Source organism: Carya illinoinensis, chromosome 14 (genome assembly GCF_018687715.1).
Source record: "Carya illinoinensis cultivar Pawnee chromosome 14, C.illinoinensisPawnee_v1, whole genome shotgun sequence".
NCBI classification, from domain to species: Eukaryota; Viridiplantae; Streptophyta; class Magnoliopsida; order Fagales; family Juglandaceae; genus Carya; species Carya illinoinensis.
Window position 1 is genome coordinate 9,479,703 of NC_056765.1, and position 13,021 is coordinate 9,492,723.

At 36.2% G+C, this 13,021-nt stretch overlaps 3 protein-coding genes across 3 annotated transcripts; 1 reads left to right on the forward strand and 2 right to left on the reverse strand.

The window, feature by feature from the left end:
- Positions 1-1,844: 1,844 nt before the first annotated feature.
- On the reverse strand, positions 1,845-3,144 carry LOC122293544 (zinc finger BED domain-containing protein RICESLEEPER 2-like). The gene is made up of 2 exons (XM_043102102.1): positions 3,073-3,144; positions 1,845-2,231 (listed from the first exon to the last, which is right to left on the reverse strand). Exons 1-2 carry the CDS (start codon positions 3,142-3,144, stop codon positions 1,845-1,847), a joined length of 459 nt encoding a protein of 152 aa, XP_042958036.1.
- A 1,192-nt stretch (positions 3,145-4,336) lies between these two features.
- LOC122293652 (probable L-type lectin-domain containing receptor kinase II.1) lies at positions 4,337-6,762 on the forward strand. Its single transcript, XM_043102174.1, has one exon. It carries the CDS (start codon positions 4,538-4,540, stop codon positions 6,545-6,547), a length of 2,010 nt encoding a protein of 669 aa, XP_042958108.1. The 5' UTR covers positions 4,337-4,537; the 3' UTR covers positions 6,548-6,762.
- Positions 6,763-8,198: 1,436 nt separating this feature from the next.
- Positions 8,199-12,564, reverse strand: LOC122293545 (D-xylose-proton symporter-like 3, chloroplastic). Its single transcript, XM_043102103.1, has 4 exons — positions 12,430-12,564; positions 9,214-9,309; positions 8,788-8,925; positions 8,199-8,675 (listed from the first exon to the last, which is right to left on the reverse strand). The coding sequence occupies exons 1-4, from the start codon at positions 12,562-12,564 to the stop codon at positions 8,541-8,543; spliced, it is 504 nt and encodes a 167-aa protein (XP_042958037.1). The 3' UTR covers positions 8,199-8,540.
- Positions 12,565-13,021: the final 457 nt, after the last annotated feature.

The following is a 13,021-nucleotide window of genomic DNA, read 5'->3' on the forward strand; positions in this document are numbered from 1 at the left end:
GAAAACCCGGTCCTTGCTTTATGTGTCAGACTTTCATTTCAAAATCCATTACAAACCACACAGAATTCATTAATAAAATTTATGAGAGTAATACTATATATCATACTTTCATCTCATTTTCATTTTACTATGTATGACATGTCATATTTATTCCCATTAAATGATAAAGAATCATCTAACAAAGGATAATCCAATGATGATAAATGTATTACATATTATATAGTGAGATAAAAATGGAATAATAATATAGTGTTTAGAATTTTCTAATCGATCAACATCCATTACAAAATCACTAGACCAACCAACAAGTCCATTACAATAGGTGCCTCATTACATTTGTAATTCCATTACCGAAGACCAGTCCACCACTAAACCAGCAAGTAAAAAAAGCAATCCCACCAACAACCAACAAGTACATTAAAATAGAGCAAGTTCACTGGCCAGCAAGTAAAAACAGAAGCCACTGGTAAAGAAAAAGAGTAATTATTCCATTGCAAAAGACCACGTCCACTAGCAAGTCAAAAGAATATGTCATGAATGGTTTATATGTCATAAAGAAACAAAAGCCCATCGAAGCAATCAACACGGCTGGGTTTTAATTGCTGCAGTTGCTTTGCATTTTTTAGAGAATAGGGTGGTAGAGTATGACAAAGAAGCATGTAATACTTATCAATTTTCTAGAGAATTTATAATTTACAATACTAATCAATTTGCCAAAACCTGTAAGCATAACATGATTGAAGGTAGGCCTGCAACCCGTGAAGCAAAAGTCGGTTCTGTGCATGGTCGGATCTGACCCGATTGCCCAAAGCGCACCAACCTGACCCGTCCGTACATGTCGGGTTGTACAAACGGATCGGTTTTTTTTTTCCTCTCTCTCTCTCTCTCTCTCTCTCTGGTTCTTTTGATGAAATTCTGCAATTCTGCACCCACTTTGGTTTCTTTTCCATACAAATCAATATCATTTCATTACTAAGGAGTGAGCAAAACACTAGTACAAAACTATCAAGAGAAAAACTGCAAAATAAACATTTTTTTCTATACAATTGCTGTTAAAACCATTAAAACATCTACCAAACTATTAAAACCAATTCCATAATTTGTTGAGAAGGCAACAACAAAATTTCCCTACATCACATATAATTCGAAACCTCCACTTATCGTTGGGTTTCCAAAGCTACTACCTACATTCCATTTTAATCCACCATTTTGCAAGTGAATCTACAAATCCAATATCAAAGGTTTAGAAACTAATATTAGGGAAAATCAAATCAGAATTTTTAATTCATGCAAATCATATAAAAATGAGTGAAAATGAAAATCATACCATTCATGCATACCATAAGCCTTGAGTTATTGCTCAATCTCATCATTATAAGCAAAGCTTGATTTTGGACCAAACTCTAAAAACACACATGATGATTATTAAAATGATATAAAAATAAACATTATGAAAAAGTTTAATAAATATGTAAATAAGAAATAAATTCATTACTCAATTCCGCCTCAAAGCTTTCAATATTATCCAAGGAGGCATGAAGATCAATGGCTATTGGATCCTTCAACCAATTTTGTGTACAAACAAGTGCCTCGACTGTTCTTGGAGATAGTGAACAACGAAATGGGTCAAGCACACGACTCCCTGCACTGAAGGCTGACTCAGAAGAAACTGTAGAAACCGGAATGGCCATTACATCCTGTGCAACTCTTGCCAAAATAGGATATTTTACTTCATTGATCTTCCACCAATCCAAAATATCAAAATTAGGAGCTCGTGCCTCACAACCATGTTCTAAGTACTGATCGATTTCTGATTTGTTCATCAAATTAGACTCAATAATTTCTTACTCATACTCAATCCAAAAACTTTGTTGAGAATCAGAATCAATCATAGTAGGATCAACTGAAGAATGAGGCTCAGAATAGGAAACTCCACTTGAACTCCCATACACAATACTATACTCCCAGTAAATGTCCATCATCAAGTGTTTCACTATTGCAATCATTTCTTCGACTAAATTACCACCATATATCTTTTTGAACAAAAAATACAAAAAACTAAATTTGTATCTTGGATCAAGAACAACAGCAATAAATATCATCAAGTTAGTCTTTTCAATTGATCCCCAATATTTGTCATACTTAATCTTCATATTTTCTGCCATACATTTCAACACTGCATCATTACTTCGACTCATTTTTGACAAATGTGATTGTATGCCACAAAACTCCTGGAAATATACATTAGATGTGACATACAAAGAGCCAGAAAGTCTCACAGTAGCATCATAAAAAATCTTCAAAAACTTTATCAATACTCTAACTCTCTCACAATAATTAGAGTTAGGGGGGCCCAAGTTCACACTACGACAATAACGAACAAAAAAATCATCATCCTTCTCCAATTGAAAAAAGGGTTTTTTATATGTTTATGCAACTTCTAGCATTAGATAAGTCGAATTCCATCTCGTGGAAACATCAAGGCATACCAATTTTGTACAATCAATTTTCTCCTTCTCTATACATTTTTTGAATTTCTCCATTCTTGCGGGAGATGATCTAACATACATAACTGCATTGCGCACCCTTGTGATTGAATCATCATAATCTTTTAACCCATCATTCACAATGAGGTTCATTATATGGGCACAATACTTGATATGAATATACTTCCCTTCAAACAAATGACCTACTACAAACTTTCTCAAATACTAAATAGCAACATCATTTGAGGAAGCATTGTCAACTGTAACAGTAAAGATTTTGTCAATGCCCCAATCTTGTAGACATGAATCTGCACACTTTTTAATAGTTTCTCCTTTGTGATTAGGGATCATACAAAAATTTAGAACTTTTGTGTAGTTTCCAGTCAGAGTCGATAAAGTGTGCAGTAAGACACATATAATTTAAGTTTTGAATCGACGTCCATGTGTCAGTGGTTAAACTAACCCGCCCAACCGTCTTAAATATTTTCCTTAACTTCTTCTTCTCGATTTTAAACAGTTTAATACAGTCTCTCGTTGCAGTGGTTCTAGATGGTACTTGGAACCTTGGTTCAAGTGATCTACATACCTTCTTAAATCCCTGGGCTTCTACTATCCAAAATGGAAGCTCATCACAAATGATCATTTTAGCAATTGCCATTTGTACATTTTCTAAATCAAACTTATGTGCATTTACCGAGTTACTAACATCACTATAGCTTCCACCCAAAGAAAAAGAGTAACTAAAAAATGGAGCTATATGGTTGTATAAACTAAAGTGATTAAACTTCTGGGCAAGCAACAAGCAACCGTTTAACTAAGGGACTTACTGGCTTGGACAGTGAAGACGAACGGCGAAGTCGAACGTTGAAGACGAACGGTGAAGTCGAACAGCGAAGTCGAACGGCGAAGACGAACAATGAAGTCAAACGATGGTGGCTAGGGTTTCTAAAACTCTGAGAGGAAGAGCTTGTGTACGCGAATCTATCGGTTTCGATCAATATTGATTCTCTCAACCTGTAGGTGACTTGGATCCGAAGAACCCGGCATTTTTCGGGTGGGTTCAATTCGGTTGCATTGGACAGACCGGCCCAAGGCTTTTTTTGCACACCCCTAATTGAAGGCATAACATTAAGGTTAGATTTGGATAATTAGTTGAGATGAGATCAGTTGAAATAAAAGTTGAATAAAATTTTATTAGAATATTAATTTTTTAATATTATATATTATTATTTTACAATTTGAAAAAATTGAATTGTTTATTATATTTTATATGAAAATTTATAAAAATTATAATAATAAAATGAAATAAATTGTGGAAAATGTTGTATCCCGATACCCTTAGATAAAAGCTACCATTTTTTCTTATTTTTTTTAATTTAACAATTAAGAAATTATTATTTAATAAATTAGTATTTTTTAAATATTAAAAATTACACCGGCTATGGCAGTCACCTATTATTATTTTATATCAATTATTGGGTTGGTAGACCTTGACCTAAACGTCGTGGGTCTTTCAGCTAATTCGTACAATGACAACATTTGCCCGTCGATTGGGGTAGTGACCTGGTAGAGTAATCTCATGAAAAACAAACAAATAAAAACAAAATGTCCAGACTACTGATTTCCATTGACCTGGTCAACTGGTGACCATTGACCAAAAGAGCCTCTTTGCTATGATTTTTTTTCGAAATTGCTACCAGTTTGTTCAATATTACATCTTAATATTTTATTTTAATAATTAATAAAATAATTATTAATAAAATTATATATATTTTAATAATTACTCAGATTTTTTATGGCAATTGCTTGTTGATTACTCTTCCCCTAGTCTGGGGAATTCAGATGTTGATATCTTGGCTGGCTCATTTAAAGGAAAATTCTTCTGTGATGTTTTAGGAATCGAGATAGACACATCGTAGGGCCCTAAGTCGGTGTAGGACTTTCAGGCAGCGTGGATCCTATGAATATTTTAATGTTACTGGGAGTTTGAGACATTAGAAACAGTGAAAATCCTCTGTTCACAGCAACGCACATCTCTCCCACTTCTCCTGATGGCCACGGTTCTTAGATCACTTTATTTTCTGATAATTGTCTCTGTTTCTATTTCTCCCTTGGCCTTTTCTCAAGATGAAAACCAATTCATCTACAATGGATTCATCAATCAAGCCAATCTGCATCTTGACGGAATAGCAGAAATTCACCCCAATGGTCTCTTGCAGCTAACCAACCTTTCAAACCAGATGGTTGGTCGTGCTTTCTACAAACTTCCCATAAAATTCAACCCAACTAGATCTCTATCATTTTCGACAAACTTTGTCTTTGCCATGGTTCCTCAAGCTCCAAATCTTGGTGGTCATGGATTGGCCTTCGCCATCAGTCCCTCTAGGGACTTCATCCATGCTATAGCAAGTCAGTATCTTGGACTCTTCAATGCGTCAAATAACGGACTTCCTGCAAACCATATTTTGGCCATTGAGTTTGATTCTCTTAAGAGTCCTGAATTTGAAGACATCGATAAGAATCATGTGGGAATTGATGTGAATGGCCTGAAATCAGTTGAATCAGCTCCTGCAATGTATTTTTCCAATAAAGAAGGGAGGAATATAAGCTTGGAGCTCATAAGTGGGAATCCAATGCAACTTTGGATAGAGTATGATGAAGTAGAAGAGTTGCTGAATGTAACACTAGCCCCTACCAGAATCCCAAAACCAAACAGTCCACTCTTGTCAAAATCCATCAACCTGTCTCAAATTCTCTTGGAATCTATGTATGTTGGTTTCTCTGCTACCACAGGTGTACTTGCAAGCGATTGCTACATTCTTGGATGGAGCTTTAATAAAAGTGGACAAGCACATAGCCTCGATGTTTCAAGCCTCCCTCCACTTCCCCCGCAGAGGAAAAGAAAAGATAAACCAGGACTAACGATCATGACTTTTCCTGTCGCAGTAGCGGTTGTGCTGATAACAATCCTTGGAGTTGTTTGCTTTTTAAGGAGGAAGAAATATGAAGAAGTGCGTGAAGATTGGGAGATGGAGTATGGTCCACAGAGGTTCAGCTATAAGAGTCTCCATAAAGCAACCAAAGGTTTTAAAGACGAAAAGCTTCTTGGAGCAGGAGGTTTTGGAAAGGTTTATAGAGGAACACTTCCTTCTAATGTTCAAATTGCTGTCAAGAGAGTTGCTCATGATTCCAAACAAGGGATGAAGGAATTTGTGGCAGAGATTAGTAGCATGGGAAGACTGAGGCACAGGAACTTGGTGCAGCTCCTCGGCTATTGCCGGCGAAGGGGAGAACTCCTCTTGGTCTATGATTATATGCCCAATGGAAGTCTAGACAAGTTATTATATAGCAATGAAAGAACAAGCCTTAACTGGTTTCAACGATTTCAAATCCTCAGAGGAGTAGCATCTGGCCTTCTTTACCTCCATGAAGAGTGGGAACAGGTTGTTCTACACAGAGATATAAAAGCAAGCAATGTTCTCTTAGATGCTGAATTAAATGGAAGGCTAGGAGATTTTGGCCTTGCCAGATTATATGACCATGGTACCAATCCCCAAACCACCCATGTGGTTGGGACTGTAGGATATTTAGCTCCAGAGCTTACTAGAACAGGAAGGGCAACCACCTGCACTGATGTGTTTGCTTTCGGGGCTTTCATGCTCGAGGTGGCCTGTGGAAGGAGGCCTATAGAGCAACAAGCGCTGACTGAGGAAGTAGTTTTGGTTGATTGTGTCTTTGAATGTGGGAGAAAAGGAGCTATCCTTGATGCCAGTGATCCTAGATTGGAAGGTAACTATGTGTTGGAGGAAATGGTGTTGGTTTTGAAACTAGGGCTGCTCTGCTCACATGCAATTCCAACAGCCAGGCCTAGCATGAGGCAAGTGATGCAGTTCCTGGATGGCAATGCTGATCTGCCGGATGTACCATATGACAGTGCTTCTTTCGGTGCATTTACAAGTAATGAAGAATCCAATTTCTTTTTGTCACTTAAATCATCATCTGGCCAGGGTTCTACTCATTCCATGTCTACCACGAATTCGATCCTTATAAATGGTCGTTGAATTAGCTGTGTCTCATGAATCATCATAAGTAAAACCAGATCATGGATCAACGGCCCTTGGCACACAAAAAGCATACAGATTACTTCAGGGTGGAGAGAAGAGGAAGAACAAACTTGTGATGATTATGATGTAAACAGTAGATACACTAGTTGTTGTAAACCCGTGTGATGCATGAGGAAAATTAAAATTATTTAATAAAATATAATATATATATATATATAGTTGTTTAAAATGTCAGATAACTTTTTATGATTTTCCACAAGTATCATATATACGTGTTTCAAATCCTCGTTTAGTTATACAATTCAGATAGGATGAGATAAGATGTTTTATTGAAAGTCAAATAAAATATTATTATAATATAATTTTTTAATATTAGTTTTGTTTTGGACTTTAAAAATGTTAAATTGTTTATTATATTTTGTGTAGAAATTTGAGAAAATTATAATAATTATATGAGATGAGATAAGATAGTTTGGTTTTGTATGCTTTTTGAGAGATCAAGATTGAAGTGGTAATAATTGAATTTAAGCCTTTAAACTCAAAGAATTTATGGGTTGGAAAAAGATAACGAGACTTCACAAAAATAAAAAATTCATGTTTTTCAAAATTACATATTGTGATAGATTATTTATCTGGTACTTGATCAAACTATATTGAGTGGCCCAACAATTCTCGTTATTCAGTAGAAGATTTTTTTTTTTTTCCATAGAAAAAAAAAAAAAAAACTACTGCATAGGAACCCAATCTCTCTATGTTTGCTTATCTTGACTCCCTCCTTCTCGCCCTCCCACATGCGTGCGTTAAGCTGATATATTTATCAGGAATGAGGGAATTTATAGCTACAAAACATTGATTTCTCCCCCTAATACAATAAATTGTTAAATAATCGATTGTTACAAAAGTTTAAGTTGATGGAAAGATACGAGTTTAATCATTTCATTTATATTCTATATCCAATATTGTCTCTCATGAGTGGATCATGGCCCTCCTTAGTTAGTGAGCTCAACACAGAATATTTAATGAAATGGGATGCAGTGTGTGAAGTCGTTTAACAAAAGAGAAGTGCAACAGTCACAAAGAAATTTCATAAAAATAGACTCACAAACTATTTAGTTTTATGTGGTGCATTAGATCTACTTTACAAGAAAAGTAACTTTATAATTAGACTTAATATATTAAACCACGTCAATTTACTTTTGTAAAATTCATTTTTGGCTAGTGTATTTCTCTTCGACATAGCATCATCATAGTAGAAGTCTTAAGTTCAATCTCTACTTCAAACTTCACCTACATTTCATTAAATATTCCATATGTCGAGCTCCTATAAAAAAGAGCTCAACCATGCCTGAGCTGGAGTGTTAAAATATGAACTAACAATTAAATTCACTTCTCTCTCTATTAGTTTAAGCTATTGAGACAAACAGTAATATAACAGAAATCAGGGGCGCTGACAATATTGCCAAAGAAAATAATTTCTGTCTCACATCCGAAAATGTGAACTTGTATGCCTTTTGGCAATCAAGTGCAGGATTTAATCTCTGTTCACTCTACTAAAATTCTAATCGAGTCTAGGTTGCAGCAATCACCATAAAGAAAAGGGAGATGTCCAAGTTTCAATGCAATCAGTAAGAACTAGCAAAAGCCGAAACGATTAGTGCCAGTAGTTGGAACCATGAATTACTAATAATATGCTCTAAATCTTTACATAACCCATCCTGATTGGGTGCCTGAGTGATTATAAAAAAATACCATCAGCTAATTAGTACATTAGCAGAAGAGCCATTACTTGATGTACAATATAGTAAGGTTGCTTTTATGAAATGGAAAGACAGGCGGCTCAAGGAAGCTTCAAACAGGTGACCTTGAAGTATAAAGATAGTATACAAGTTCACAGAGAAAATAAAAAATAAAAAGAAACAAGTTCAAAGACTAACCAAAACGACTTGGGTGTATTGGAAGCTCGACTGGTACATTTTTTCAATTTGCGTTTTCACTTCAAAATCTTGGACTCAATCTCTTCCAAGCTCAGCCCTTTGGTCTCCGGGACAACGAGCAGTACGAACAGAAGTGACAACAAAGCAATAGCCCCGAAAAGAAGGAAGATATTTTCCGCTCCTAAAAAATCCTGCAATATAAGCAAATCACTCCACATTCAAAATCACCGGGAGTGAGAGCAGTAAACAATGAGATAACCAGCTTTGAAAGGAATGGATGGATTCATAAAAGTAGATCAATACCTTCAATGGGGCGAATGCAAAGGTTACAGTGGCATTTGAGCCAAAGTTAGTAAGAACTGCAAGACTTATCCCTCGCCGTCTTGTCCGAAGTGGGAATATCTCTGACACCATAAGCCAACTGATCGGGCCAAATGAAATCTGAAATTTCGTTCAAAGAACAGAAATCTGTTAATGAATCAACATTCACATTAACCTTGTAATGAAGAAAAAACTGACATTACTCGTTACATATAACTGCTTTCCTTTTATTTTTTATTTCTTCAGAAAGTTCTAAACAAGGTAGCTTTCTGAGGTAGACTTTTAAGTGGACATTACAAGTTTGAATTCAGCCACTTTTGCAACACTCTAGTATTTCTCCTCAGAGTTATATTTGATTCTCTGAAAAAAATAGTGCAGAGAATTTCAATCCTTAAAAGACAGTTTTACCTGGTAGCAACCGACATAGAGAAGTAGACTGGCTACAGCAACAATAGGGAACCCTCCGAGAAATTTATAACAAGCAGAAAGCAGAAATAAAGGAGCCTGTAGTAATTTGAAAAAAAGCAGATTTAACCTTTCATCATAATTTTTATCAGTGAAAATCCAATGATTAAAATCATTTAATACATAGATGGTCATAAGTGATATACAAGGATTACAAGCCCGCTGACTCCTCCGATTAGCAGGGGTCTTCTCCCAAGATCATCTACTTTTAGGATAGCTATCGATGTCATCAGAAACTGAAGGAGGAAACATCACAAATTTAAATTTAACGTCTTTCTCTTTATATTCTTTTATAATTTTTAAGTCATGAGATTTAAATAATATATTTTTTTAATATTAATAATTATTTTACATTTAAATTATTCTCTAACTTAAATTATTTTATTGTTAGGCTTCAATTATTTTATTTTATTAATATTGAATTATAGTGTTTTTATTTGATTTTTATTTATTTTATTATGCTCTTTATTTTAAATTAGTCTATTGTTGAATTTTATTTTACTAAGTCGCTGTGTTTAAATTATTTTATTTAACTCGCCGTTTTAAAATTTATTTTCTTTAGATAAGTTTTGAGACACGAGGTTGAAAAGGTTGGATCTCATTTCTTTCGCTTCATTTTTCTTTTTCCTCTTTTTCTTTTTCCCTTTCGCTCTTTTTCTTCTTCTTTCTTTTTACTTCCTTTTTCCTCCGCTACCTCCCAGCCTTTGTGTGATCTCCGTCTCTTCCCTCCCGTGTGTCTCTCTCTCATTATCATCGGCACCACCGTGCGCCACCACTCGGTGTCACTGCCTAGCCCACGACCTTCCCCACCCTTTGGCGAGCTCAACCAACCCGGCCACCACCCCTACACCCCACCCTTCTCTCTCCTAGCCGTGTAGAGCCCGAATGGGCTATAAATTCACTGTGCCGTAGTGCACCACCCAACGGCGCCACCACACCACCACCACCACAACATCCCCTTCCGCCGGCCAATATCCTCCACCAATCTTAGCCCCTAACTCGCCGGCGTTTGCTCCCACGAAGCCCACCAAGCCGTACGGTTCTTGAGCTCGTGTGCCGCCGTCGCGCCGCTGTTGACCACCACCTCTTCACCACCGGCCTCCCAGCTACCTAACCCACCCTTGCTCAACCTCGATCTGTCACCCTTGAAGCCCATTGAGCTACATTTCTGATTTATGCTTTTTGGCCTCCAACCGCCACCCACGCTGTCACCCACGGCCAACTACCACCACCATTAGTACCAATACTCTTAAGCCTTTCATTAGTTATCCCAAGTCTTCGTTTGTTCCTATTCAAAAGTTGGGTTTTTGAGACCCACTGTCATTGCTTGGAAAACTCAAATCCACCACTGCATCGCCATTTTTAGCATGACCTTTGATCTTCCAGAGTGCTTTTCATCATTGTAAGTATTTTCCGAATAACCTTTGAAATTTAAATATATTTTGCATTAACAAATATTTTGTGAATTGGTTGGTTGTGCTGAATTGAGTTCGAAGAGTCGGGGGTCAGTTAGATTGGAGAACATAGTTTTTTTTGTGATTGGTTGAGGTTGGGATTTATTGGTTGTTGAATATTTGTGTCTTGTCATACATGGCATAAGTGCACACATATTCATGTTTGTAAAGGAAAATTGAGTTTTCGCATAATTGCATGCATGTTCATATGTCGGAAATGAAAACTTGGTTTTCATGTATAAATGAATTTTTGAGTACGTGTGTATCACGACCCCAAGCCGAGATGAGGTATTATCTCGGTGGAGCTCATTTGGTCAATCGGGAGTTGAATATATTGAGCAACGCCTCCTGAGTTGTCACTGGGCGACAATAGGCTCGGTTAATACAGTAACGCTGTCGTGCCGACTTCGTGGTTCCTCTGTTGTCGGGGGCTAGAGGATGCCTGGTCATGGTACGCGTTAGGCGCAGAGCTGGGTATCGCTTGTCATGAAGTCACATGCGTGGTCGTTACCTGCGGTATGGCGATGAGAATCAAAGTGTGCAGATGATCTCTAGTGGAGATCATGGTGCATACGGTAAAATTGGATATTTGGGCCATTTTCTCAGAAAATAGTGGGTTTTGATAAATTGAATTTTTGTGAACCATTTTATGAAAAAATGGTAGATTTTCTAGAAAAATTGTGAGATTTGGTTAAAGGATATGAGGACTATTTTCTGAAAAAAAAAAATAGTGGAATTTATGTTTGGCCATTTTCTTGGAAAATGACAAATGTTTTAATAGAAATATTTTGGGCTAAAATGAGATTTTGGCGTGCGTGAAAAAATATTCATTTCAAGAAAAAATGATTTTTGGGCCTCGTGCGTTTGTCATTATGTGCATGATATTGTTGTTGCATGAATGTATTTTTATCTTACAGGCTGTTTGGATTATTATTTACCTGCGGTACCTTAGATTTTAATGTAGATGTCGAGGAAACTGAGCCTGAGGAGGTGGCTCCGCCGTATGAATGATTTGGTGCCACTTGCTTTTATATCGAAATTTATTCCCTGCTTTTGGATCTTGTATTGTGGGTTTATTTTGTTTTTACTGGAAAACTGTAATATTTTAGAAACGCTTGTATTTAAACGAATTTATATTTAACAATTCTAGTACTTAGTTGATTGACTTTAACCTATCCACTGCGTTTTTTGTCTTACACGTGTTGCATGTGCACACACTTTGCACTTGTCTTTAGGGTGTGTGACCCATGTTATCATCATCCCGACGCCTCGATTTCCACTTGTCCGTATGTTGGAGTTAGGGACATCACAGTTTGTAAGGTATGTTGTATCAAATGTTACAATATCTTCAAAATACTCATACACTACTCTATTACGTGCATCAACCCAAAAGACATTTTGTAATCATCCATAATCATCCAAATCCATCAATGAGTAAAACCCATCATTTTTTATTTTGCATTTTCTCAAAATAACCACGAAATATATCAACACCACCTTTTCCAAGTCTAAGGTTTAGAGCCTTGTTAATATAATTCCGTGCATCTTTCTCAATAAATTGAAATTTCTCAAATTGACCAACCTCGATAGCTAATGCGTTAAAACTTTTACATATTCCAAATCCTGTCTATTTCTCATATTGCTTATACTAGTCAATGAGTTCTTGCTCAGTTTTAAAAAACATCCCTGACATCGGCTCTAAAACCCCATCATCATCATTTATCAGCGTTGGCTTTAAAACCCCATGATCCTCATTCCCAAGTATTGGCTCTACATTGGCATCATCATCGTCATTCCACAACGTTGACTCTAAAATCCCATGATTCTCATTCCCAAGCATTGGCTCTATAACCCCATCATCATCGTCGTTCTATGGTGTTGGCTCTAAAATCCTATGATCATCAATTACTTCCTCATCATCTCTCACATTTGGGGTACTCATATAAGTACTGCTTTCAGAAAAGAACAACAATCGCCTAATAGACATGATTTCTTCCCCTTTCTCCATCAAGAACAATCTTGAAATATTAAAGCACAGCATGAAATTAAAAAAATTAAATAAGTATAAAAGTTTGGTACAATAAAGACAATATTTTTTCCAAACAAAACACCACACTTGCTTATTCTAACATCACAAAGCACAGGAGAATTGACGCTAAAAGTATATTTTTAGTGTATAAAATTGACACTACAAGCTGTTTTTTAGGGTAGAAAATTGGATTTGGATTTGCATTTTTATTTCTTTTTCTGAAAGGTTTAACTCATTTAAAATTTTGGGACCAACTCACTCTCTTTTC

Coding starts and splice junctions, on each gene's coding strand:
- LOC122293544 (XM_043102102.1), bottom strand. CDS start 3,144: ATGGCAATTGCTAAAATGATCATTTGTGATGAGCTTCCATTTTGGATA. Junction 2,232..3,072: donor AAGCCCAGGGATTTAAGAAG/GTATGTAGATCA, acceptor GTATATTTCCAG/GAGTTTTGTGGCATACAATC.
- LOC122293652 (XM_043102174.1), top strand. CDS start 4,538: ATGGCCACGGTTCTTAGATCACTTTATTTTCTGATAATTGTCTCTGTT.
- LOC122293545 (XM_043102103.1), bottom strand. CDS start 12,564: ATGCTTGGGAATGAGAATCATGGGATTTTAGAGTCAACGTTGTGGAAT. Junction 9,310..12,429: donor TGATAAATGATGATGATGGG/GTTTTAGAGCCG, acceptor AAATTACTACAG/GCTCCTTTATTTCTGCTTTC. Junction 8,926..9,213: donor TCTATGTCGGTTGCTACCAG/GTAAAACTGTCT, acceptor ACGAAATTTCAG/ATTTCATTTGGCCCGATCAG.